The sequence below is a fragment of the Anolis carolinensis genome, chromosome 6 (assembly GCF_035594765.1).
Source record: "Anolis carolinensis isolate JA03-04 chromosome 6, rAnoCar3.1.pri, whole genome shotgun sequence".
Classification (NCBI taxonomy): domain Eukaryota; kingdom Metazoa; phylum Chordata; class Lepidosauria; order Squamata; family Dactyloidae; genus Anolis; species Anolis carolinensis.
Genome location: NC_085846.1, coordinates 1,275,105 through 1,301,802, shown reverse-complemented (window position 1 = coordinate 1,301,802; position 26,698 = coordinate 1,275,105). Strand labels below are relative to the sequence as shown.

The 26,698-nt window shown below is 55.1% G+C and overlaps 1 protein-coding gene across 1 annotated transcript in view; it reads left to right on the top strand.

Annotated features, from left to right (window-relative positions):
• Positions 1-715: 715 nt before the first annotated feature.
• LOC134292367 (mucin-2-like) overlaps positions 716-26,698 on the top strand; it is a 58,407-nt gene continuing 32,424 nt past the window's right edge. Inside the window, exon 1 of the mRNA XM_062957025.1 lies at positions 716-800. Within this exon, the coding sequence (XP_062813095.1) occupies positions 716-800 (85 nt within the window). The remainder of the gene's footprint in view (positions 801-26,698) is intronic.

Below are 26,698 nucleotides of genomic sequence, written 5' to 3'. Positions count from 1 at the left end.
TTGAACTGGATTATCTGTGGGCCCTTTAACACAGTCACATAACCCAGAATATCAAGGCAGAAAATCCCACAATATCTGCTTCGAACTGGGTTATTTGAGTCTGCCGTATATTCCAGTTCAAAGCAGATAATGTGGGATTTTATTCAGCTGTGTGGTGGGGGTGGGTGGGTGGGTCTACACTGCCATATAATCCAGTTCAAGGTACAGTAGAGTCTCACTTATCCAAGCCTCGCTTATCCAAGTTTCTGCATTATCCAAGCCATTTTGTAGTCAATGTTTTCAATATATCGTGATATTTTGGTGCTAAATTCGTAAATACAGTCATTACAACATAACATTACTGTGTATTGGACTGCTTTTTCTGTCAAATGTGTTGTATAACATGATGTTTTGGTGCTTAATTTGTAAAATCATAACCTAATTTGATGTTGAATAGGCTTTTCCTTAATCCCTCCTTATGATCCAAGATATTCACTTATCCAACATTCTGCCGGCCTGTTTAGCTTGGATAAATGAGACTCTACTGTATTATATGGCTATGGAATCCAGGGAGCTGTGTTTCCCCAAGGCCTTTAGCCTTCTCTGCCAAAGGTGTGTGCCTTGAGTAGACAAACACACATACAGAAAGGAGAGAGGCCCTGCTTCCCAAAAAAGGCTCAACTTTCGGCCTGCCCACCCGCCTCCCTCCTTGCTTCCCGACCAGGCCGTGGCGGGAATGACCGGCCCCAAGCTGAAGGAGGCAGGGGGTGGTGCCATCATCCGGGGGGCTCGAGGGCACCCCTGGGACTATGGTGCCACAGGCAAATGCCTCCGTTCGCCTGGCGGGTGGACCACCTCTGCTTCAAACTCATGACCTCTCAATCAGTAGTGATTTATTGCAGCTGGCTACTAACCAGCTGCACCACAGCCCGGCCTGTATATCACAGGCATGGGCAAACTTTGGCCCTCCAGGTGACTTGGGCTCCAACTCCCACAATTCCAAAGAGCTGGTAAAGATAAAGGATGATAATCAGGAGCTTGGCTGTCTATTCAGAAGACTAATATATTCATGTTTGTTTAGCCTTCTCTTCTGTGAGAATGGCAGCCCTCAACTTTAGACGCAAACAGGTAAACAGCTTAAGCTCACCTAGGTGAGAAAAGGGATAATCTGTCTCTCTCTCTCTCTCACACACAAAGGATTTCATATGATCTGGCTTGGAGATAACCTGAAGGACTCTTTTGTTAATTATGTAACATCTCTGTTTCCCAGGAGCATAGGCAAAAAGGGGGCATGGGGGAAACAGGATACACACACACACACACATATATATACCCTGTTTCCCTGAAAATAAGACATCCCCACAAAATAAGACCTAGTAGAGGTTTTTCCGAATTGCTAAGTATAAGGCCTCCCCCGAAAGTAAGACCTAGTAAAATTTTTGTTTGGAAGCATGCAGGATCAGTAAATGTACATACCATGGATTGTTGTACATGGAAATAAAGGTAGTAACAAGAAATAATAATACAGTACAGTCTCACTTATCCAACATAAACGGGCCAGCAGAATGTTGGATAAGCGAATATTTTGGATAATAAGGAGAGATTAAGAAAAAGCCTATTAAACATCAAAATAGGTTATGATTTTATAAATTAAGCACCAAAACATCATGTTATACAACAAATTTGACAGAAAACGTAGTTCAATATGCAGTAATGTTATGTTGTAATTACTGTATTTACAAATTTAGCACCAAAATATCACGATATATTGAAAACATTGACTACAAAAATGCGTTGGATAATCCAGAACGTTGGATAAGCAAGTGTTGGATAACTGAGACTCTACTGTAATATAATAATAACTTTATTCTTGTATCCCACCTCCATCTCCCAGGAGGGACTCAGGGCAGCTTACGCAGGGACAAGCCCAACAACAACATAAATATACATACAAACAGAAAATTAAAACACTAATTTAAAAACAGTATAGCAATAAAATATAATATAGAAATTCTTGAAAGGATCCACAGTTTGGTTATGCTGGTTTGTGATGACAACTACTGTACAGTAGATAATAAATTTTCATTTTTTAAAAATTCAACTATAAATGTGAATTCTTCTTTGTGGAAAAACAAGACAGCCCCTGAAAATAAGACCTAGCGCATCTTTGGGAGCAAAAATTAATATAACACACTGTCTTATTTTCGGGGAAACAGGGTATATATATATATATATATAATGTAATGTATGTTTGTAGGACTGAGTAAACAACAAAACTACTGAACCAAATCACACCAAATTTGGCTACAAAAGACATAATCATCCAATCTACATCTTTCAAACAAAAAACCCTAGAAAAATAAAGTCCAAATTAGAGGACGAGGAAGAGCCGTTTTCAGCCCTGGTTGCCGGTCAGAAGGGTAGGCCTTGCCCCCTTTAGGCCCTGCCGACTTTGTCTCCTAGTAAGCCCCTTGGCCACAATGGTGCCAGGGGATAGCCAGGGTTCAGTTAGGCCTCTTCCACACTGCATATAAAATACAGATTATCTGATTTGAACTGGGTTATATGGCAGTGTAGACTCAAGGCCCTTCCATACAGCTATATCACTGAGAATGCCAAGGCAGATAATCCACAGTATCTGCTTTGAACTGGATTATTCTAAGTCCACACTGCCATATACTTCAGTTCAGTGTGGATTTTATACATTTGTGTAGAATGGGCTAAGCAGTTATAAGAAGATGATATAAGATCATAAATATAAGATATAATAATTACTGTGATATAATAATACAGAACAATATAATCTCTAAAATCAGGACAGTAAATAAAGAGCAACACTCTAAAACAGGGAAATTCCAGACAGGAAACAAGCAGGGCCAGCTAACACCTCCCAAGAAAGGATTCCCCTAGGCAGGAAGCAGATGGGCTTTGAAGATGCAAGGCCACTGAATGCTATTCAAGGTGGCTAATTGCAACATTCATACCTGCCGCACTGAGACTATTAATTGGTACTCAACCTGGCCAACCAAGGATTCTGCAAGGTAGAAAGCAGCCAGGCTTACAAGCAGCAAGGCTATTCAGTGCTGTTCATCCTGGCCAACCAAGATTATCCCTAGATAGAAAACCCCCAGGCTTTGAAGCCACGAGGCTACTCCATCCCATTCAACTTGGCCAACGAAGGATGCCCCTATGTAGAAAGCGGCCAGGCTTTTAAGCTGCAATACTATTCAGTGCAATTCAAGCTGGCCAAACAGGGATTCCCCTACAAAGGAAGTAGCCAGGCTTCAAAGCAGCTTTGATTGAGGGTGCCACTCCAGCTTACCAAACAAGGCTTCCCCTAGGAGTAACACAGCCAGGCATTGAAGCTGCAAGGCTATTCAGTGCAATTCAACCAGACCAAAAAAGGATTAACCTTGATAGAAGACAGCCAGGCTTTAAAGCAGCGATACTACTCTGTACTATTGAATCTGACCAACCAAAGATTCCCCTAGGTAGCAAGCAGCCAGGCTTCGAAGCAGCCAGGTTATTCATTGCAACTCTAGCAGCCCAAAAAACATTCCCCTAGAACGCAAGTTCCCAGCCTTCCAAGCAGCAAGCCTATTCCATTGTATTCCAGCTCACCAAACAAGGATTCCCATAAGAAGAAAACGGGCAGGCTTTGAGGCTGCAAGGCTATTCACTGCTATTCCACCTGGCCAACAAAGCATTCCCATAGCCACAGCAATGCGTGGCCGGGCACAGCTAGTTTGATACAAGTTTATACATTGAGAAATAGATACATTCCACAAGCAATACAAGTGAAACAAAAAGTATCATTTTTATAATTTCCATAAAGAGTTTAGCTTTGATAGAGTTTGGGGTACAGTCACTGCTAGGTCCTTACAGAGCCTCTAGTGGCGTCAATGTAGCAAAACCTTGGCAAAGCAGAAAATGTTTGAAAAATAACGGAAAACAAATCATATTTCTTGCTTGAGCATTCTTTATTGTCCATAAGAAATGTTCCACATTTAATCTTCTAGATGCTGCAATGATCAGTAATCTCCTTAGCACACTATGTTTCATAAAACATGTAAAACGGGGATAATAATTTGAAAAAAATTATTTTAAATAACTTTTAGAAACAAGTCTTACTTGTACCTTTGCATTACAGCATATTGGAGATGTTAGAGTTAAAAAACCAATTTGCATTTCAGGTGTGAGGTTCAATGCCAAGAATAAGAACATATCAATCTTCTATATAAATGAGTGATGGCATCACGGCGACCCACAAAACAACAAAACTACAGGCCCCCCAATCTCAAAATTTGAAAACACAACCCATCATTCACACCTCTAGGTTGATACAACAGAAAGAAAAGAAAAATAAAGTCCTAATTAGAGGGAGAGCAATAATTGTTTTTATCAATTGCTGCCAGTTTAGAGGGCTAATCTCTGCCCACTTGGTCTCCTAGCAACCCACTCAGCCAAGGGACAGCCAGGGTTCAGTTAGGGGACAGGCAGATTTAGGCCTCACTTAGGCCTTTTCCACAGATTATCTAATTTGCACTGGATTATATGGCAGTGTAGACTCAAGGCCCTTCCACACAGCTATATAACCCTTTTATAATCTTATATCATCTGCTTTGAACTGGATTATCTTGACTCCACACTGCCATATAATCCACTTCAGTGTGCATTTTATACAGCTGTGAAGAAGGGGCCTCATATAATCCAGTTCTAAGCAGATAATATAAGATTATAAATATACAGTGGAGTCTCACTTATCCAGCATAAACAGGCCGGCAGGATAAGTGAATATGTTGGATAATAAGAAGGGATTCAGGAAAAGCCGATTAAACATCAAATTAGGTAATGATTATACAAATTAAGCACCAAAACATCATATTATACAACAAATTTGACAGAAAAAGTAGTTCCATGCGCAGTAATGCTATGTAGTAATTACAGTAGAGTCTCACTTATCCAACGTTCTGGATTATCCAACGCATTTTTGTAGTCAATACTTTCAATATATCGTGATATTTTGGTGCTAAATTCATAAATACAGTAATTACTATATAGCATTACTGTGTACTGAACTACTTTTTCTGACAAATTTGTTGTCTAACATGATGTTTTGGTGCTTAATTTGTAAAATCATAACTTAATTTGATGTTTAATAGGGTTATCCTTAATTCCTCATTATCCAACATATTCGCTTATCCAACGTTCTGCCGGCCCGTTTATGTTGGATAAGTGAGACTCTACTGTACTGTATTTACAAATTTACCACTAAAATATCACAATGAATTTAAAACACTGACTACAAAAACATTGATTATGAAAAGGCAGACTGCATTGGATAATCCAGAACATTGTATAAGCGAATGTTCGATGAGTGAGATTCTACTTTAATATGAAATAATTACTGGGATAGAATAATGCAAAACAATATAATCTCTAAAACCAAGACAGTAAATAAAGACCAACAGTCTGAAAGCAGGGAAATTGGAAATTCCACAAAGGAAACAATCAGGGCCAGCTAACACCTCCCAAGAAAGGATTCTTCCAGAAAGGAAGCTGAGAAGGGAGTGAAGCACTGTGTATTACCAAAGTCATTATTATTATTATTATTATTATTATTATTATTATTATTATTATTATTATTGTGTTGCGATCAACCATGAAAATGAATGCAATCTGGTTCCAAGTATTCAAAAACACTAAAATCAGAATATATAAAAATTAATGTGGTATAATAAAACAACGATATAATCTCTAAAATCAGAACACTAAATAAAACAGGGGAATTCCACACAGGAAACAATCAGGGCCAGCTAATACCTCCCAACAAAGTATTCCCATCATCAAAGTCTGGCAAATCCTCTGTTTTCTCAGGGCCACAGACAGTAGAAGCACATAAAATATCGCAAACAACACCACTCTGAAAACAAGGGAATTCCAAACAGGAAACAATCACGGCCAGATAACACCTCCCAACAAAAAATTCACTCAGGGAGGAAACAGCCAGGCTTTAAAGCTGCAAGGCCATTACATCCTAATCATTTTTCCTAATTGCAGCATTCATACTTGCCTCCAACAGACAAAAAAAAAAACAAACAATCAGAAATATTGGATATTCACAACCTTTAGGAAATAATATCCCCTGATGGCGCAGCGTGTTAAAGCGCTGAGCTGCTGAACTTCTGGACTGAAAGGCTGCAGGTTTGAATTGGGGGAGCGGAGAGAGCCCCCACTGTTAGCCCCAGCTTCTGCCAACCCACAAATTCAAAAACATGCAAATGTGAGTGCATCAATAGGTACTGCTCCAGCGGGAAGGTAACGCCGCTCCATGCAGTCATCCCACATGACCTTGAAGGAGTCTACGAACAACGCCGGCTCTTCGGCTTAGAAATGGAGATGAGCACCAACCCCCAGATTCAGACACGACTGCACTTAATGTCAGGGAAAACCTTGACCCTTTACCATAACTACCACCAATTCCTCAATACTTTATTTCCCATAACACCAGACTTCGCCACAGCAACGCGTGGCCGGGCACAGCTAGTATAAGATAAAATAAAATGACCAGCACAGAGTAGAATAGGATGTTATAATTTACTTTGACGAAAGCCCTATATCAAATAAAATGATCTTGAAACCCCAGGTGAGATATTATGTGATGTGATAAAAAAACTGAGTACTATTAATAAGATCTTCATATTTCTAAATTATTCCCTTGACGTACAGTTACATCCGAGACCGAAAGTGCAGCCACCTCTCCGAATGCCACATCCGAGGCCTCGCACACCACCGTGACAGCACTCCCTACGTCTCATCACACCGAAAGTGCAGCCACCTCTCCGAATGCCACATCCGAGGCCTCGCACACCACCGTGACAGCACTCCCTACGTCTCATCACACCGAAAGTGCAGCCACCTCTCCGAATGCCACATCCGAGGCCTCGCACACCACCGTGACAGCACTCCCTACGTCTCATCACACCGAAAGTGCAGCCACCTCTCCGAATGCCACATCCGAGGCCTCGCACACCACCGTGACAGCACTCCCTACGTCTCATCACACCGAAAGTGCAGCCACCTCTCCTAATGCCACATCCGAGGCCTTGCACACCACCGTGACAGCACTCCCTACGTCTCATCACACCGAAAGTGCAGCCACCTCTCCGAATGCCACATCCGAGGCCTCGCACACCACCGTGACAGCACTCCCTACGTCCCATCACACCGAAAGTGCAGCCACCTCTCCGAATGCCACATCCGAGGCCTCGCACACCACCGTGACAGCACTCCCTACGTCTCATCACACCGAAAGTGCATCCACCTCTCCGAATGCCACATCCGAGGCCTCGCACACCACCGTGACAGCACTCCCTACGTCTCATCACACCGAAAGTGCAGCCACCTCTCCGAATGCCACATCCGAGGCCTCGCACACCACCGTGACAGCACTCCCTACGTCTCATCACACCGAAAGTGCAGCCACCTCCCCGAATGCCACATCCGAGGCCTCGCACACCACCGTGACAGCACTCCCTACGTCTCATCACACCGAAAGTGCAGCCACCTCTCCGAATGCCACATCCGAGGCCTCGCACACCACCGTAACAGCACTCCCTACGTCCCATCACACCGAAAGTGCAGCCACCTCTCCGAATGCCACATCCGAGGCCTCGCACACCACCGTGACAGCACTCCCTACGTCTCATCACACCGAAAGTGCAGCCACCTCTCCGAATGCCACATCCGAGGCCTCGCACACCACCGTGACAGCACTCCCTACGTCCCATCACACCGAAAGTGCAGCCACCTCTCCGAATGCCACATCCGAGGCCTCACACATCACGGTGACAGCACTCCCTACGTCCCATCACACCGAAAGTGCAGCCACCTCTCCGAATGCCAGATCCGAGGCCTCGCACACCACCGTGACAGTACTCCCTACGTCCCATCACACCGAAAGTGCAGCCACCTCTCCGAATGCCACATCCGAGGCCTCGCACACCACCGTGACAGCACTCCCTACGTCCCATCACACCGAAAGTGCAGCCACCTCTCCGAATGCCACATCCGAGGCCTCGCACACCACCGTGACACCACTCCCTACGTCTCATCACACCGAAAGTGCATCCACCTCTCCGAATGCCACATCCGAGGCCTCGCACACCACCGTGACACCACTCCCTACGTCTCATCACACCGAAAGTGCAGCCACCTCTCCGAATGCCACATCCGAGGCCTCGCACACCACCGTGACACCACTCCCTACGTCTCATCACACCGAAAGTGCAGCCACCTCTCCGAATGCCACATCCGAGGCCTCGCACACCACCGTGACAGCACTCCCTACGTCTCATCACACCGAAAGTGCAGCCACCTCTCCGAATGCCACATCCGAGGCCTCGCACACCACCGTGACAGCACTCCCTACGTCTCATCACACCGAAAGTGCAGCCACCTCTCCGAATGCCACATCCGAGGCCTCGCACACCACCGTGACAGCACTCCCTACGTCCCATCACACCGAAAGTGCAGCCACCTCTCCGAATGCCACATCCGAGGCCTCGCACACCACCGTGACAGCACTCCCTACGTCTCATCACACCGAAAGTGCAGCCACCTCCCCGAATGCCACATCCGAGGCCTCGCACACCACCGTGACAGCACTCCCTACGTCTCATCACACCGAAAGTGCAGCCACCTCTCCGAATGCCACATCCGAGGCCTCGCACACCACGGTGACAGCACTCCCTACGTCTCATCACACCGAAAGTGCAGCCACCTCTCCGAATGCCACATCCGAGGCCTCGCACACCACCGTGACAGCACTCCCTACGTCTCATCACACCGAAAGTGCAGCCACCTCTCCGAATGCCACATCCGAGGCCTCGCACACCACCGTGACAGCACTCCCTACATCTCATCACACCGAAAGTGCAGCCACCTCTCCGAATGCCACATCCGAGACCTCGCACACCACGGTGACAGCACTCCCTACGTCCCATCACACCGAAAGTGCAGCCACCTCTCCGAATGCCACATCCGAGACCTCGCACACCACGGTGACAGTACTCCCTACGTCCCATCACACCGAAAGTGCAGCCACCTCTCCGAATGCCACATCCGAGGCCTCGCACACCACCGTGACAGCACTCCCTACGTCTCATCACACCGAAAGTGCAGCCACCTCTCCGAATGCCACATCCGAGGCCTCGCACACCACCGTGACAGCACTCCCTACGTCCCATCACACCGAAAGTGCATCCACCTCTCCGAATGCCACATCCGAGGCCTCGCACACCACCGTGACAGCACTCCCTAGGTCTCATCACACCGAAAGTGCAGCCACCTCTCCGAATGCCACATCCGAGGCTTCGCACACCACCGTGACACCACTCCCTACGTCTCATCACACCGAAAGTGCAGCCACCTCTCCGAATGCCACATCCGAGGCCTCGCACACCACCGTGACAGCACTCCCTAGGTCTCATCACACCGAAAGTGCAGCCACCTCTCCGAATGCCACATCCGAGGCCTCGCACACCACCGTGACACCACTCCCTACGTCTCATCACACCGAAAGTGCAGCCACCTCTCCGAATGCCACATCCGAGGCCTCGCACACCACCGTGACACCACTCCCTACGTCTCATCACACCGAAAGTGCAGCCACCTCTCCGAATGCCACATCCGAGGCCTCGCACACCACCGTGACAGCACTCCCTACGTCCCATCACACCGAAAGTGCATCCACCTCTCCGAATGCCACATCCGAGGCCTCGCACACCACCGTGACAGCACTCCCTAGGTCTCATCACACCGAAAGTGCAGCCACCTCTCCGAATGCCACATCCGAGGCTTCGCACACCACCGTGACACCACTCCCTACGTCTCATCACACCGAAAGTGCAGCCACCTCTCCGAATGCCACATCCGAGGCCTCGCACACCACCGTCACAGCACTCCCTATGTCTCATCACACCGAAAGTGCAGCCACCTCTCCGAATGCCACATCCGAGGCCTCGCACACCACCGTGACACCACTCCCTACGTCTCATCACACCGAAAGTGCAGCCACCTCTCCGAATGCCACATCCGAGGCCTCGCACACCACCGTGACAGCACTCCCTACGTCCCATCACACCGAAAGTGCATCCACCTCTCCGAATGCCACATCCGAGGCCTCGCACATCACGGTGACAGCACTCCCTACGTCTCATCACACCGAAAGTGCAGCCACCTCTCCGAATGCCACATCCGAGGCCTCGCACACCACCGTGACAGCACTCCCTACGTCCCATCACACCGAAAGTGCAGCCACCTCTCCGAATGCCACATCCGAGGCCTCGCACACCACCGTGACACCACTCCCTACGTCTCATCACACCGAAAGTGCAGCCACCTCTCCGAATGCCACATCCGAGGCCTCGCACACCACCGTGACAGTACTCCCTACGTCTCTTCACACCGAAAGTGCAGCCACCTCTCCGAATGCCACATCCGAGGCCTCGCACACCACCGTGACAGCACTCCCTACCTCCCATCACACCGAAAGTGCAGCCACCTCTCCGAATGCCACATCCGAGGCCTCGCACACCACCGTGACAGCACTCCCTACGTCCCATCACACCGAAAGTGCATCCACCTCTCCGAATGCCACATCCGAGGCCTCGCACATCACGGTGACAGCACTCCCTACGTCTCATCACACCGAAAGTGCAGCCACCTCTCCGAATGCCACATCCGAGGCCTCGCACACCACCGTGACAGCACTCCCTACGTCTCATCACACCGAAAGTGCAGCCACCTCTCCGAATGCCACATCCGAGGCCTCGCACACCACCGTGACAGCACTCTCTACGTCCCATCACACCGAAAGTGCAGCCACCTCTCCGAATGCCACATCCGAGGCCTCGCACACCACCGTGACAGCACTCCCTACGTCTCATCACACCGAAAGTGCAGCCACCTCTCCGAATGCCACATCCGAGGCCTCGCACACCACCGTGACAGCACTCTCTACGTCCCATCACACCGAAAGTGCAGCCACCTCTCCGAATGCCACATCCGAGGCCTCGCACACCACCGTGACAGCACTCCCTACGTCTCATCACACCGAAAGTGCAGCCACCTCTCCGAATGCCACATCCGAGGCCTCGCACACCACCGTGACAGCACTCTCTACGTCCCATCACACCGAAAGTGCAGCCACCTCTCCGAATGCCACATCCGAGGCCTCGCACACCACCGTGACAGCACTCCCTACCTCCCATCACACCGAAAGTGCAGCCACCTCTCCGAATGCCACATCCGAGGCCTCGCACACCACCGTGACAGCACTCCCTACGTCCCATCACACCGAAAGTGCATCCACCTCTCCGAATGCCACATCCGAGGCCTCGCACATCACGGTGACAGCACTCCCTACGTCTCATCACACCGAAAGTGCAGCCACCTCTCCGAATGCCACATCCGAGGCCTCGCACACCACCGTGACAGCACTCCCTACGTCTCATCACACCGAAAGTGCAGCCACCTCTCCGAATGCCACATCCGAGGCCTCGCACACCACCGTGACAGCACTCTCTACGTCCCATCACACCGAAAGTGCAGCCACCTCTCCGAATGCCACATCCGAGGCCTCGCACACCACCGTGACAGCACTCCCTACGTCTCATCACACCGAAAGTGCAGCCACCTCTCCGAATGCCACATCCGAGGCCTCGCACACCACCGTGACAGCACTCCCTACGTCTCATCACACCGATAGTGCAGCCACCTCTCCGAATGCCACATCCGAGGCCTCGCACACCACCGTGACAGCACTCCCTACGTCTCATCACACCGAAAGTGCAGCCACCTCTCCGAATGCCACATCCGAGGCCTCGCACACCACCGTGACAGCACTCCCTAGGTCTCATCACACCGAAAGTGCAGCCACCTCTCCGAATGCCACATCCGAGGCCTCGCACACCACCGTGACAGCACTCCCTACGTCCCATCACACCGAAAGTGCAGCCACCTCTCCTAATGCCACATCCGAGGCCTCGCATACCACCGTGACAGCACTCCCTACGTCCCATCACACCGAAAGTGCAGCCACCTCTCCGAATGCCACATCCGAGGCCTCGCACACCTCGGTGACAGCACTCCCTACGTCTCATCACACCGAAAGTGCAGCCACCTCTCCGAATGCCACATCCGAGGCCTCGCACACCACGGTGACAGCAGTCCCTACGTCCCATCACACCGAAAGTGCAGCCACCTCTCCGAATGCCACATCCGAGGCCTCGCACACCACGGTGACAGCACTCCCTACGTCTCATCACACCGAAAGTGCAGCCACCTCTCCGAATGCCACATCCGAGGCCTCGCACACCACCGTGACAGCACTCCCTACGTCCCATCACACCGAAAGTGCAGCCACCTCTCCGAATGCCACATCCGAGGCCTCGCACACCACCGTCACAGCACTCCCTACGTCCCATCACACCGAAAGTGCAGCCACCTCTCCGAATGCCACATCCGAGGCCTCGCACACCACGGTGACAGCACTCCCTACGTCTCATCACACCGAAAGTGCAGCCACCTCTCCGAATGCCACATCCAAGGCCTCGCACACCACCGTGACAGCACTCCCTACGTCTCATCACACCGAAAGTGCAGCCACCTCTCCGAATGCCACATCCGAGGCCTCGCACACCACCGTGACAGCACTCCCTACGTCTCATCACACCGAAAGTGCAGCCACCTCTCCGAATGCCACATCCGAGGCTTCGCACACCACGGTGACAGCACTCCCTACGTCCCATCACACCGAAAGTGCAGCCACCTCTCCGAATGCCACATCCGAGGCCTCGCACACCACCGTGACAGCACTCCCTACGTCCCATCACACCGAAAGTGCAGCCACCTCTCCGAATGCCACATCCGAGGCCTCGCACACCACCGTGACAGCACTCCCTACGTCCCATCACACCGAAAGTGCAGCCACCTCTCCGAATGCCACATCCGAGGCCTCGCACACCACCGTGACAGCACTCCCTACGTCTCATCACACCGAAAGTGCAGCCACCTCTCTGAATGCCACATCCGAGGCCTCGCACACCACGGTGACAGCACTCCCTACGTCCCATCACACCGAAAGTGCAGCCACCTCTCCGAATGCCACATACGAGGCCTCGCACACCACCGTCACAGCACTCCCTACGTCCCATCACACCGAAAGTGCAGCCACCTCTCCGAATGCCACATCCGAGGCCTCGCACACCACCGTGACAGCACTCCCTACGTCTCATCACACCGAAAGTGCAGCCACCTCTCCGAATGCCACATCCGAGGCCTCGCACACCACCGTGACAGCACTCCCTACGTCTCGTCACACCGAAAGTGCAGCCACCTCTCCGAATGCCACATCCGAGGCCTCGCACACCACCGTGACAGCACTCCCTACCTCCCATCACACCGAAAGTGCAGCCACCTCTCCGAATGCCACATCCGAGGCCTCGCACACCACCGTGACAGCACTCCCTACCTCCCATCACACCGAAAGTGCAGCCACTTCTCCGAATGCCACATCCGAGGCCTCGCACACCACCGTGACAGCACTCCCTACCTCCCATCACACCGAAAGTGCAGCCACCCCTCCGAATGCCACATCCGAGGCCTCGCACACCACCGTGACAGCACTCCCTACCTCCCATCACACCGAAAGTGCAGCCACCTCTCCGAATGCCACATCCGAGGCCTTGCACACCACCGTGACAGCACTCCCTAGGTCTCATCGCACCGAAAGTGCAGCCACCTCTCCGAATGCCACATCCGAGGCCTCTCACACCACCGTGACACCACTCCCTACGTCTCATCACACCGAAAGTGCAGCCACCTCTCCGAATGCCACATCCGAGGCCTCGCACACCACGGTGACAGTACTCCCTACGTCTCATCACACCGAAAGTGCAGCCACCTCTCCGAATGCCACATCCGAGGCGTCGCACACCACCGTGACAGCACTCCCTAGGTCTCATCACACCGAAAGTGCAGCCACCTCTCCGAATGCCACATCCGAGGCCTCGCACACCACCGTGACACCACTCCCTACGTCTCATCACACCGAAAGTGCAGCCACCTCTCCGAATGCCACATCCGAGGCCTCGCAAACCACCGTGACAGCACTCCCTACGTCTCATCACACCGAAAGTGCAGCCACCTCTCCGAATGCCACATCCGAGGCCCCGCACACCACCGTGACAGCACTCCCTACGTCTCATCACACCGAAAGTGCAGCCACCTCTCCGAATGCCACATCCGAGGCCTCGCACACCACCGTGACAGCACTCCCTACGTCTCATCACACCGAAAGTGCAGCAACCTCTCCGAATGCCACATCCGAGGCCTCGCACACCACCGTGACAGCACTACCTACGTCTCATCACACAGAAAGTGCAGCCACCTCTCCGAATGCCACATCCGAGGCCTCGCACACCACCGTGACAGCACTCCCTACGTCTCATCACACCGAAAGTGCAGCAACCTCTCCGAATGCCACATCCGAGGCCTCGCACACCACCGTGACAGCACTCCCTACGTCTCATCACACCGAAAGTGCAGCCACCTCTCCGAATGCCACATCCGAGGCCTCGCACACCACCGTGACAGCACTCCCTACGTCTCATCACACCGAAAGTGCAGCCACCTCTCCGAATGCCACATCCGAGGCCTCGCACACCACCGTGACAGCACTCCCTACGTCTCATCACACCGAAAGTGCAGCCACCTCTCCGAATGCCACATCCGAGGCCTCGCACACCACCGTGACAGCACTCCCTACGTCTCATCACACCGAAAGTGCAGCCACCTCTCCGAATGCCACATCCGAGGCCTCGCACACCACCGTGACTGCACTCCCTACGTCTCATCACACCGAAAGTGCAGCCACCTCTCCGAATGCCACATCCGAGGCCTCGCACACCACCGTGACAGCACTCCCTACGTCTCATCACACCGAAAGTGCAGCCACCTCTCCGAATGCCACATCCGAGGCCTCGCACACCACCGTGACTGCACTCCCTACGTCTCATCACACCGAAAGTGCAGCCACCTCTCCGAATGCCACATCCGAGGCCTCGCACACCACCGTGACAGCACTCCCTACGTCTCATCACACCGAAAGTGCAGCCACCTCTCCGAATGCCACATCCGAGGCCTCGCACACCACCGTGACAGCACTCCCTACGTCTCATCACACCGAAAGTGCAGCCACCTCTCCGAATGCCACATCCGAGGCCTCGCACACCACCGTGACAGCACTCCCTACGTCTCATCACACCGAAAGTGCAGCCACCTCTCCGAATGCCACATCCGAGGCCTCGCACACCACCGTGACAGCACTCCCTACGTCTCATCACACCGAAAGTGCAGCAACCTCTCCGAATGCCACATCCGAGGCCTCGCACACCACCGTGACAGCACTCCCTACGTCTCATCACACCGAAAGTGCAGCCACCTCTCCGAATGCCACATCCGAGGCCTCGCACACCACCGTGACAGCACTCCCTACGTCTCATCACACCGAAAGTGCAGCAACCTCTCCGAATGCCACATCCGAGGCCTCGCACACCACCGTGACAGCACTCCCTACGTCTCATCACACCGAAAGTGCAGCCACCTCTCCGAATGCCACATCCGAGGCCTCGCACACCACCGTGACAGCACTCCCTACGTCTCATCACACCGAAAGTGCAGCCACCTCTCCGAATGCCACATCCGAGGCCTCGCACACCACCGTGACAGCACTCCCTACGTCTCATCACACCGAAAGTGCAGCCACCTCTCCGAATGCCACATCCGAGGCCTCGCACACCACCGTGACAGCACTCCCTACGTCTCATCACACCGAAAGTGCAGCCACCTCTCCGAATGCCACATCCGAGGCCTCGCACACCACCGTGACAGCACTCCCTACGTCTCATCACACCGAAAGTGCAGCCACCTCTCCGAATGCCACATCCGAGGCCTCGCACACCACCGTGACAGCACTCCCTACGTCTCATCACACCGAAAGTGCAGCCACCTCTCCGAATGCCACATCCGAGGCCTCGCACACCACCGTGACAGCACTCCCTACGTCTCATCACACCGAAAGTGCAGCCACCTCTCCGAATGCCACATCCGAGGCCTCGCACACCACCGTGACAGCACTCCCTACGTCTCATCACACCGAAAGTGCAGCCACCTCTCCGAATGCCACATCCGAGGCCTCGCACACCACCGTGACAGCACTCCCTACGTCTCATCACACCGAAAGTGCAGCCACCTCTCCTAATGCCACATCCGAGGCCTCGCACACCACCGTGACAGCACTCCCTACGTCTCATCACACCGAAAGTGCAGCCACCTCTCCTAATGCCACATCCGAGGCCTCGCACACCACCGTGACAGCACTCCCTACGTCTCATCACACCGAAAGTGCAGCCACCTCTCCGAATGCCACATCCGAGGCCTCGCACACCACCGTCACAGAACTCCCTACGTCTCATCACACCGAAAGTGCAGCCACCTCTCCGAATGCCACATCCGAGGCCTCGCACACCACCGTGACAGCACTCCCTACGTCCCATCACACCGAAAGTGCAGCCACCTCTCCTAATGCCACATCCGAGGCCTCGCACACCACCGTGACAGCACTCCCTACGTCTCATCACACCGAAAGTGCAGCCACCTCTCCGAATGCCACATCCGAGGCCTCGCACACCACCGTCACAGCACTCCCTACGTCTCATCACACCGAAAGTGCAGCCACCTCTCCGAATGCCACATCCGAGGCCTCGCACACCACCGTGACAGCACTCCCTACGTCCCATCACACCGAAAGTGCAGCCACCTCTCCGAATGCCACATCCGAGGCCTCGCACACCACCGTGACAGCACTCCCTACGTCTCATCACACCGAAAGTGCAGCCACCTCTCCGAATGCCACATCCGAGGCCTCGCACACCACCGTGACAGCACTCCCTACGTCTCATCACACCGAAAGTGCAGCCACCTCTCCGAATGCCACATCCGAGGCCTCGCACACCACCGTGACAGCACTCCCTACGTCTCATCACACCGAAAGTGCAGCCACCTCTCCGAATGCCACATCCGAGGCCTCGCACACCACCGTGACAGCACTCCCTACGTCTCATCACACCGAAAGTGCAGCCACCTCTCCTAATGCCACATCCGAGGCCTCGCACACCACCGTGACAGCACTCCCTACGTCTCATCACACCGAAAGTGCAGCCACCTCTCCGAATGCCACATCCGAGGCCTCGCACACCACCGTGACTGCACTCCCTACGTCTCATCACACCGAAAGTGCAGCCACCTCTCCGAATGCCACATCCGAGGCCTCGCACACCACCGTGACAGCACTCCCTACGTCTCATCACACCGAAAGTGCAGCCACCTCTCCGAATGCCACATCCGAGGCCTCGCACACCACCGTGACAGCACTCCCTACGTCTCATCACACCGAAAGTGCAGCCACCTCTCTGAATGCCACATCCGAGGCCTCGCACACCACCGTCACAGCACTCCCTACGTCTCATCACACCGAAAGTGCAGCCACCTCTCCGAATGCCACATCCGAGGCCTCGCACACCACCGTGACAGCACTCCCTACGTCTCATCACACCGAAAGTGCAGCCACCTCTCCGAATGCCACATCCGAGGCCTCGCACACCACCGTGACAGCACTCCCTACGTCTCATCACACCGAAAGTGCAGCAACCTCTCCGAATGCCACATCCGAGGCCTCGCACACCACCGTGACAGCACTCCCTACGTCTCATCACACAGAAAGTGCAGCCACCTCTCCGAATGCCACATCCGAGGCCTCGCACACCACCGTGACAGCACTCCCTACGTCTCATCACACCGAAAGTGCAGCAACCTCTCCGAATGCCACATCCGAGGCCTCGCACACCACCGTGACAGCACTCCCTACGTCTCATCACACCGAAAGTGCAGCCACCTCTCCGAATGCCACATCCGAGGCCTCGCACACCACCGTGACAGCACTCCCTACGTCTCATCACACCGAAAGTGCAGCCACCTCTCCGAATGCCACATCCGAGGCCTCGCACACCACCGTGACAGCACTCCCTACGTCTCATCACACCGAAAGTGCAGCCACCTCTCCGAATGCCACATCCGAGGCCTCGCACACCACCGTGACAGCACTCCCTACGTCTCATCACACCGAAAGTGCAGCCACCTCTCCGAATGCCACATCCGAGGCCTCGCACACCACCGTGACAGCACTCCCTACGTCTCATCACATCGAAAGTGCAGCCACCTCTCCTAATGCCACATCCGAGGCCTCGCACACCACCGTGACAGCACTCCCTACGTCTCATCACACCGAAAGTGCAGCCACCTCTCCGAATGCCACATCCGAGGCCTCGCACACCACCGTGACAGCACTCCCTACGTCTCATCACACCGAAAGTGCAGCCACCTCTCCGAATGCCACATCCGAGGCCTCGCACACCACCGTGACAGCACTCCCTACGTCTCATCACACCGAAAGTGCAGCCACCTCTCCGAATGCCACATCCGAGGCCTCGCACACCACCGTCACAGCACTCCCTACGTCTCATCACACCGAAAGTGCAGCCACCTCTCCGAATGCCACATCCGAGGCCTCGCACACCACCGTGACAGCACTCCCTACGTCTCATCACACCGAAAGTGCAGCCACCTCTCCGAATGCCACATCCGAGGCCTCGCACACCACCGTGACAGCACTCCCTACGTCTCATCACACCGAAAGTGCAGCCACCTCTCCGAATGCCACATCCGAGGCCTCGCACACCACCGTGACAGCACTCCCTACGTCCCATCACACCGAAAGTGCAGCCACCTCTCCTAATGCCACATCCGAGGCCTCGCACACCACCGTGACAGCACTCCCTACGTCTCATCACACCGAAAGTGCAGCCACCTCTCCGAATGCCACATCCGAGGCCTCGCACACCACCGTCACAGCACTCCCTACGTCTCATCACACCGAAAGTGCAGCCACCTCTCCGAATGCCACATCCGAGGCCTCGCACACCACCGTGACAGCACTCCCTACGTCCCATCACACCGAAAGTGCAGCCACCTCTCCTAATGCCACATCCGAGGCCTCGCACACCACCGTGACAGCACTCCCTACGTCTCATCACACCGAAAGTGCAGCCACCTCTCCGAATGCCACATCCGAGGCCTCGCACACCACCGTGACAGCACTCCCTACGTCTCATCACACCGAAAGTGCAGCCACCTCTCCGAATGCCACATCCGAGGCCTCGCACACCACCGTCACAGCACTCCCTACGTCTCATCACACCGAAAGTGCAGCCACCTCTCCGAATGCCACATCCGAGGCCTCGTACACCACCGTGACAGCACTCCCTACGTCTCATCACACCGAAAGTGCAGCCACCTCTCCGAATGCCACATCCGAGGCCTCGCACACCACCGTGACAGCACTCCCTACGTCTCATCACACCGAAAGTGCAGCCACCTCTCCGAATGCCACATCCGAGGCCTCGCACACCACCGTCACAGCACTCCCTACGTCTCATCACACCGAAAGTGCAGCCACCTCTCCGAATGCCACATCCGAGGCCTCGTACACCACCGTGACAGCACTCCCTACGTCTCATCACACCGAAAGTGCAGCCACCTCTCCGAATGCCACATCCGAGGCCTCGCACACCACCGTGACAGCACTCCCTACGTCTCATCACACCGAAAGTGCAGCCACCTCTCCGAATGCCACATCCGAGGCCTCGCACACCACCGTGACAGCACTCCCTACGTCCCATCACACCGAAAGTGCAGCCACCTCTCCTAATGCCACATCCGAGGCCTCGCACACCACCGTGACAGCACTCCCTACGTCTCATCACACCGAAAGTGCAGCCACCTCTCCGAATGCCACATCCGAGGCCTCGCACACCACCGTGACAGCACTCCCTACGTCTCATCACACCGAAAGTGCAGCCACCTCTCCGAATGCCACATCCGAGGCCTCGCACACCACCGTCACAGCACTCCCTACGTCTCATCACACCGAAAGTGCAGCCACCTCTCCGAATGCCACATCCGAGGCCTCGCACACCACCGTGACAGCACTCCCTACGTCCCATCACACCGAAAGTGCAGCCACCTCTCCGAATGCCACATCCGAGGCCTCGCACACCACCGTCACAGCACTCCCTACGTCTCATCACACCGAAAGTGCAGCCACCTCTCCGAATGCCACATCCGAGGCCTCGCACACCACCGTCACAGCACTCCCTACGTCTCATCACACCGAAAGTGCAGCCACCTCTCCGAATGCCACATCCGAGGCCTCGCACACCACCGTGACAGCACTCCCTACGTCTCATCACACCGAAAGTGCAGCCACCTCTCCGAATGCCACATCCGAGGCCTCGCACACCACCGTCACAGCACTCCCTACGTCTCATCACACCGAAAGTGCAGCCACCTCTCCGAATGCCACATCCGAGGCCTCGCACACCACCGTCACAGCACTCCCTACGTCTCATCACACCGAAAGTGCAGCCACCTCTCCGAATGCCACATCCGAGGCCTCGCACACCACCGTGACAGCACTCCCTACGTCCCATCACACCGAAAGTGCAGCCACCTCTCCGAATGCCACATCCGAGGCCTCGCACACCACCGTGACAGCACTCCCTACGTCTCATCACACCGAAAGTGCAGCCACCTCTCCGAATGCCACATCCGAGGCCTCGCACACCACCGTGACAGCACTCCCTACGTCTCATCACACCGAAAGTGCAGCCACCTCTCCGAATGCCACATCCGAGGCCTCGCACACCACCGTCACAGCACTCCCTACGTCTCATCACACCGAAAGTGCAGCCACCTCTCCGAATGCCACATCCGAGGCCTCGCACACCACCGTCACAGCACTCCCTACGTCTCATCACACCGAAAGTGCAGCCACCTCTCCGAATGCCACATCCGAGGCCTCGGACACCACCGTGACAGCACTCCCTACGTCTCATCACACCGAAAGTGCAGCCACCTCTCCGAATGCCACATCCGAGGCCTCGCACACCACCGTGACAGCACTCCCTACGTCTCATCACACCGAAAGTGCAGCCACCTCTCCGAATGCCACATCCGAGGCCTCGCACACCACCGTCACAGCACTCCCTACGTCTCATCACACCGAAAGTGCAGCCACCTCTCCGAATGCCACATCCGAGGCCTCGCACACCACCGTGACAGCACTCCCTACGTCCCATCACACCGAAAGTGCAGCCACCTCTCCTAATGCCACATCCGAGGCCTCGCACACCACCGTGACAGCACTCCCTACGTCTCATCACACCGAAAGTGCAGCCACCTCTCCGAATGCCACATCCGAGGCCTCGCACACCACCGTCACAGCACTCCCTACGTCTCATCACACCGAAAGTGCAGCCACCTCTCCGAATGCCACATCCGAGGCCTCGCACACCACCGTGACAGCACTCCCTACGTCCCATCACACCGAAAGTGCAGCCACCTCTCCTAATGCCACATCCGAGGCCTCGCACACCACCGTGACAGCACTCCCTACGTCTCATCACACCGAAAGTGCAGCCACCTCTCCGAATGCCACATCCGAGGCCTCGCACACCACCGTCACAGCACTCCCTACGTCTCATCACACCGAAAGTGCAGCCACCTCTCCGAATGCCACATCCGAGGCCTCGCACACCACCGTCACAGCACTCCCTACGTCTCATCACACCGAAAGTGCAGCCACCTCTCCGAATGCCACATCCGAGGCCTCGGACACCACCGTGACAGCACTCCCTACGTCTCATCACACCGAAAGTGCAGCCACCTCTCCGAATGCCACATCCGAGGCCTCGGACACCACCGTGACAGCACTCCCTACGTCTCATCACACCGAAAGTGCAGCCACCTCTCCGAATGCCACATCCGAGGCCTCGCACACCACCGTCACAGCACTCCCTACGTCTCATCACACCGAAAGTGCAGCCACCTCTCCGAATGCCACATCCGAGGCCTCGCACACCACCGTGACAGCACTCCCTACGTCCCATCACACCGAAAGTGCAGCCACCTCTCCTAATGCCACATCCGAGGCCTCGCACACCACCGTGACAGCACTCCCTACGTCTCATCACACCGAAAGTGCAGTCACCTCTCCGAATGCCACATCCGAGGCCTCGCACACCACCGTGACAGCACTCCCTACGTCTCATCACACAGAAAGTGCAGCCACCTCTCCGAATGCCACATCCGAGGCCTCGCACACCACCGTGACAGCACTCCCTACGTCTCATCACACCGAAAGTGCAGCAACCTCTCCGAATGCCACATCCGAGGCCTCGCACACCACCGTGACAGCACTCCCTACGTCTCATCACACCGAAAGTGCAGCCACCTCTCCGAATGCCACATCCGAGGCCTCGCACACCACCGTGACAGCACTCCCTACGTCTCATCACACCGAAAGTGCAGCCACCTCTCCGAATGCCACATCCGAGGCCTCGCACACCACCGTGACAGCACTCCCTACGTCCCATCACACCGAAAGTGCAGCCACCTCTCCTAATGCCACATCCGAGGCCTCGCACACCACCGTGACAGCACTCCCTACGTCTCATCACACCGAAAGTGCAGTCACCTCTCCGAATGCCACATCCGAGGCCTCGCACACCACCGTGACAGCACTCCCTACGTCTCATCACACAGAAAGTGCAGCCACCTCTCCGAATGCCACATCCGAGGCCTCGCACACCACCGTGACAGCACTCCCTACGTCTCATCACACCGAAAGTGCAGTCACCTCTCCGAATGCCACATCCGAGGCCTCGCACACCACCGTGACAGCACTCCCTACGTCTCATCACACAGAAAGTGCAGCCACCTCTCCGAATGCCACATCCGAGGCCTCGCACACCACCGTGACAGCACTCCCTACGTCTCATCACACCGAAAGTGCAGCAACCTCTCCGAATGCCACATCCGAGGCCTCGCACACCACCGTGACAGCACTCCCTACGTCTCATCACACCGAAAGTGCAGCCACCTCTCCGAATGCCACATCCGAGGCCTCGCACACCACCGTGACAGCACTCCCTACGTCTCATCACACCGAAAGTGCAGCCACCTCTCCGAATGCCACATCCGAGGCCTCGCACACCACCGTGACAGCACTCCCTACGTCCCATCACACCGAAAGTGCAGCCACCTCTCCTAATGCCACATCCGAGGCCTCGCACACCACCGTGACAGCACTCCCTACGTCTCATCACACCGAAAGTGCAGTCACCTCTCCGAATGCCACATCCGAGGCCTCGCACACCACCGTGACAGCACTCCCTACGTCTCATCACACAGAAAGTGCAGCCACCTCTCCGAATGCCACATCCGAGGCCTCGCACACCACCGTGACAGCACTCCCTACGTCTCATCACACCGAAAGTGCAGCAACCTCTCCGAATGCCACATCCGAGGCCTCGCACACCACCGTGACAGCACTCCCTACGTCTCATCACACCGAAAGTGCAGCCACCTCTCCGAATGCCACATCCGAGGCCTCGCACACCACCGTGACAGCACTCCCTACGTCTCATCACACCGAAAGTGCAGCCACCTCTCCTAATGCCACATCCGAGGCCTCGTACACCACCGTGACAGCACTCCCTACGTCTCATCACACCGAAAGTGCAGCCACCTCTCCGAATGCCACATCCGAGGCCTCGCACACCACCGTGACAGCACTCCCTACGTCCCATCACACCGAAAGTGCAGCCACCTCTCCGAATGCCACATCCGAGGCCTCGCACACCACCGTCACAGCACTCCCTACGTCTCATCACACCGAAAGTGCAGCCACCTCTCCGAATGCCACATCCGAGGCCTCGCACACCACCGTGACAGCACTCCCTACGTCTCATCACACCGAAAGTGCAGCCACCTCTCCGAATGCCACATCCGAGGCCTCGCACACCACCGTCACAGCACTCCCTACGTCTCATCACACAGAAAGTGCAGCCACCTCTCCGAATGCCACATCCGAGGCCTCGCACACCACCGTGACAGCACTCCCTACGTCTCATCACACCGAAAGTGCAGCCACCTCTCCTAATGCCACATCCGAGGCCTCGTACACCACCGTGACAGCACTCCCTACGTCTCATCACACCGAAAGTGCAGCCACCTCTCCGAATGCCACATCCGAGGCCTCGCACACCACCGTGACAGCACTCCCTACGTCTCATCACACCGAAAGTGCAGCCACCTCTCCGAATGCCACATCCGAGGCCTCGCACACCACCGTGACAGCACTCCCTACGTCTCATCACACCGAAAGTGCAGCCACCTCTCCGAATGCCACATCCGAGGCCTCGCACACCACCGTCACAGCACTCCCTACGTCTCATCACACCGAAAGTGCAGCCACCTCTCCGAATGCCACATCCGAGGCCTCGCACACCACCGTGACAGCACTCCCTACGTCTCATCACACCGAAAGTGCAGCCACCTCTCCGAATGCCACATCCGAGGCCTCGCACACCACCGTCACAGCACTCCCTACGTCTCATCACACCGAAAGTGCAGCCACCTCTCCGAATGCCACATCCGAGGCCTCGCACACCACCGTGACAGCACTCCCTACGTCTCATCACACCGAAAGTGCAGCCACCTCTCCGAATGCCACATCCGAGGCCTCGCACACCACCGTCACAGCACTCCCTACGTCTCATCACACCGAAAGTGCAGCCACCTCTCCTAATGCCACATCCGAGGCCTCGTACACCACCGTGACAGCACTCCCTACCTCCCATCACACCGAAAGTGCAGCCTCCTCTCCAAATGCCACATCCGAGGCCTCGCACACCACCGTGACAGCACTCCCTACCTCCCATCACACCGAAAGTGCAGCCACCTCTCCGAATGCCACATCCGAGGCCTCGCACACCACCGTGACAGTACTCCCTACGTCCCATCACACCGAAAGTGCAGCCACCTCTCCGAATGCCACATCCGAGGCCTCGCACATCACGGTGACAGCACTCCCTACGTCCCATCACACCGAAAGTGCAGCCACCTCTCCAAATGCCACATCCGAGGCCTCGCACATCACGGTGACAGCACTCCCTATGTCTCATCACACCGAAAGTGCAGCCACCTCTCCGAATGCCACATCCGAGGCCTCGCACACCACCGTGACAGCACTCCCTACGTCTCATCACACCGAAAGTGCAGCCACCTCTCCGAATGCCACATCCGAGGCCTCGCACACCACCGTGACAGCACTCCCTATGTCTCATCACACCGAAAGTGCAGCCACCTCTCCGAATGCCACATCCGAGGCCTCGCACACCACCGTGACAGCACTCCCTACGTCTCATCACACCGAAAGTGCAGCCACCTCTCCGAATGCCACATCCGAGGCCTCGCACACCACCGTGACAGCACTCCCTACGTCTCATCACACCGAAAGTGCAGCCACCTCTCCGAATGCCACATCCGAGGCCTCGCACACCACCGTGACAGCACTCCCTATGTCTCATCACACCGAAAGTGCAGCAACCTCTCCGAATGCCACATCCGAGGCCTCGCACACCACCGTGACAGCACTCCCTACGTCCCATCACACCGAAAGTGCAGCCACCTCTCCGAATGCCACATCCGAGGCCTCGCACACCACCGTGACAGCACTCCCTACGTCTCATCACACCGAAAGTGCAGCCACCTCTCCGAATGCCACATCCGAGGCCTCGCACACCACCGTGACAGCACTCCCTACGTCTCATCACACCGAAAGTGCAGCCACCTCTCCGAATGCCACATCCGAGGCCTCGCACACCACCGTGACAGCACTCCCTACGTCTCATCACACCGAAAGTGCAGCCACCTCTCCGAATGCCACATCCGAGGCCTCGCACACCACCGTCACAGCACTCCCTACGTCTCATCACACCGAAAGTGCAGCAACCTCTCCTAATGCCACATCCAAGGCCTCGCACACCACCGTCACAGCACTCCCTACGTCTCATCACACCGAAAGTGCAGCAACCTCTCCTAATGCCACATCCGAGGCCTCGCACACCACCGTGACAGCACTCCCTACGTCTCATCACACCGAAAGTGCAGCCACCTCTCCGAATGCCACATCCGAGGCCTCGCACACCACCGTGACAGCACTCCCTACCTCCCATCACACCGAAAGTGCAGCCACCTCTCCGAATGCCACATCCGAGGCCTCGCACACCACCGTTACAGCACTCCCTACCTCCCATCATACCGAAAGTGCAGCCACCTCTCTGAATGCCACATCCGAGGCCTCGCACACCACCGTGACAGCACTCCCTACGTCCCATCACACCGAAAGTGCAGCCACCTCTCTGAATGCCACATCCGAGGCCTCGCACACCACCGTGACAGCACTCCCTACCTCCCATCACACAGAAAGTGCAGCCACCTCTCCGAATGCCACATCCGAGGCCTCGCACACCACCGTGACAGCACTCCCTAGGTCTCATCACACCGAAAGTGCAGCCACCTCTCCGAATGCCACATCCGAGGCCTCGCACACCACCGTGACACCACTCCCTACGTCTCATCACACCGAAAGTGCAGCCACCTCTCCGAATGCCACATCCGAGGCCTCGCACACCAC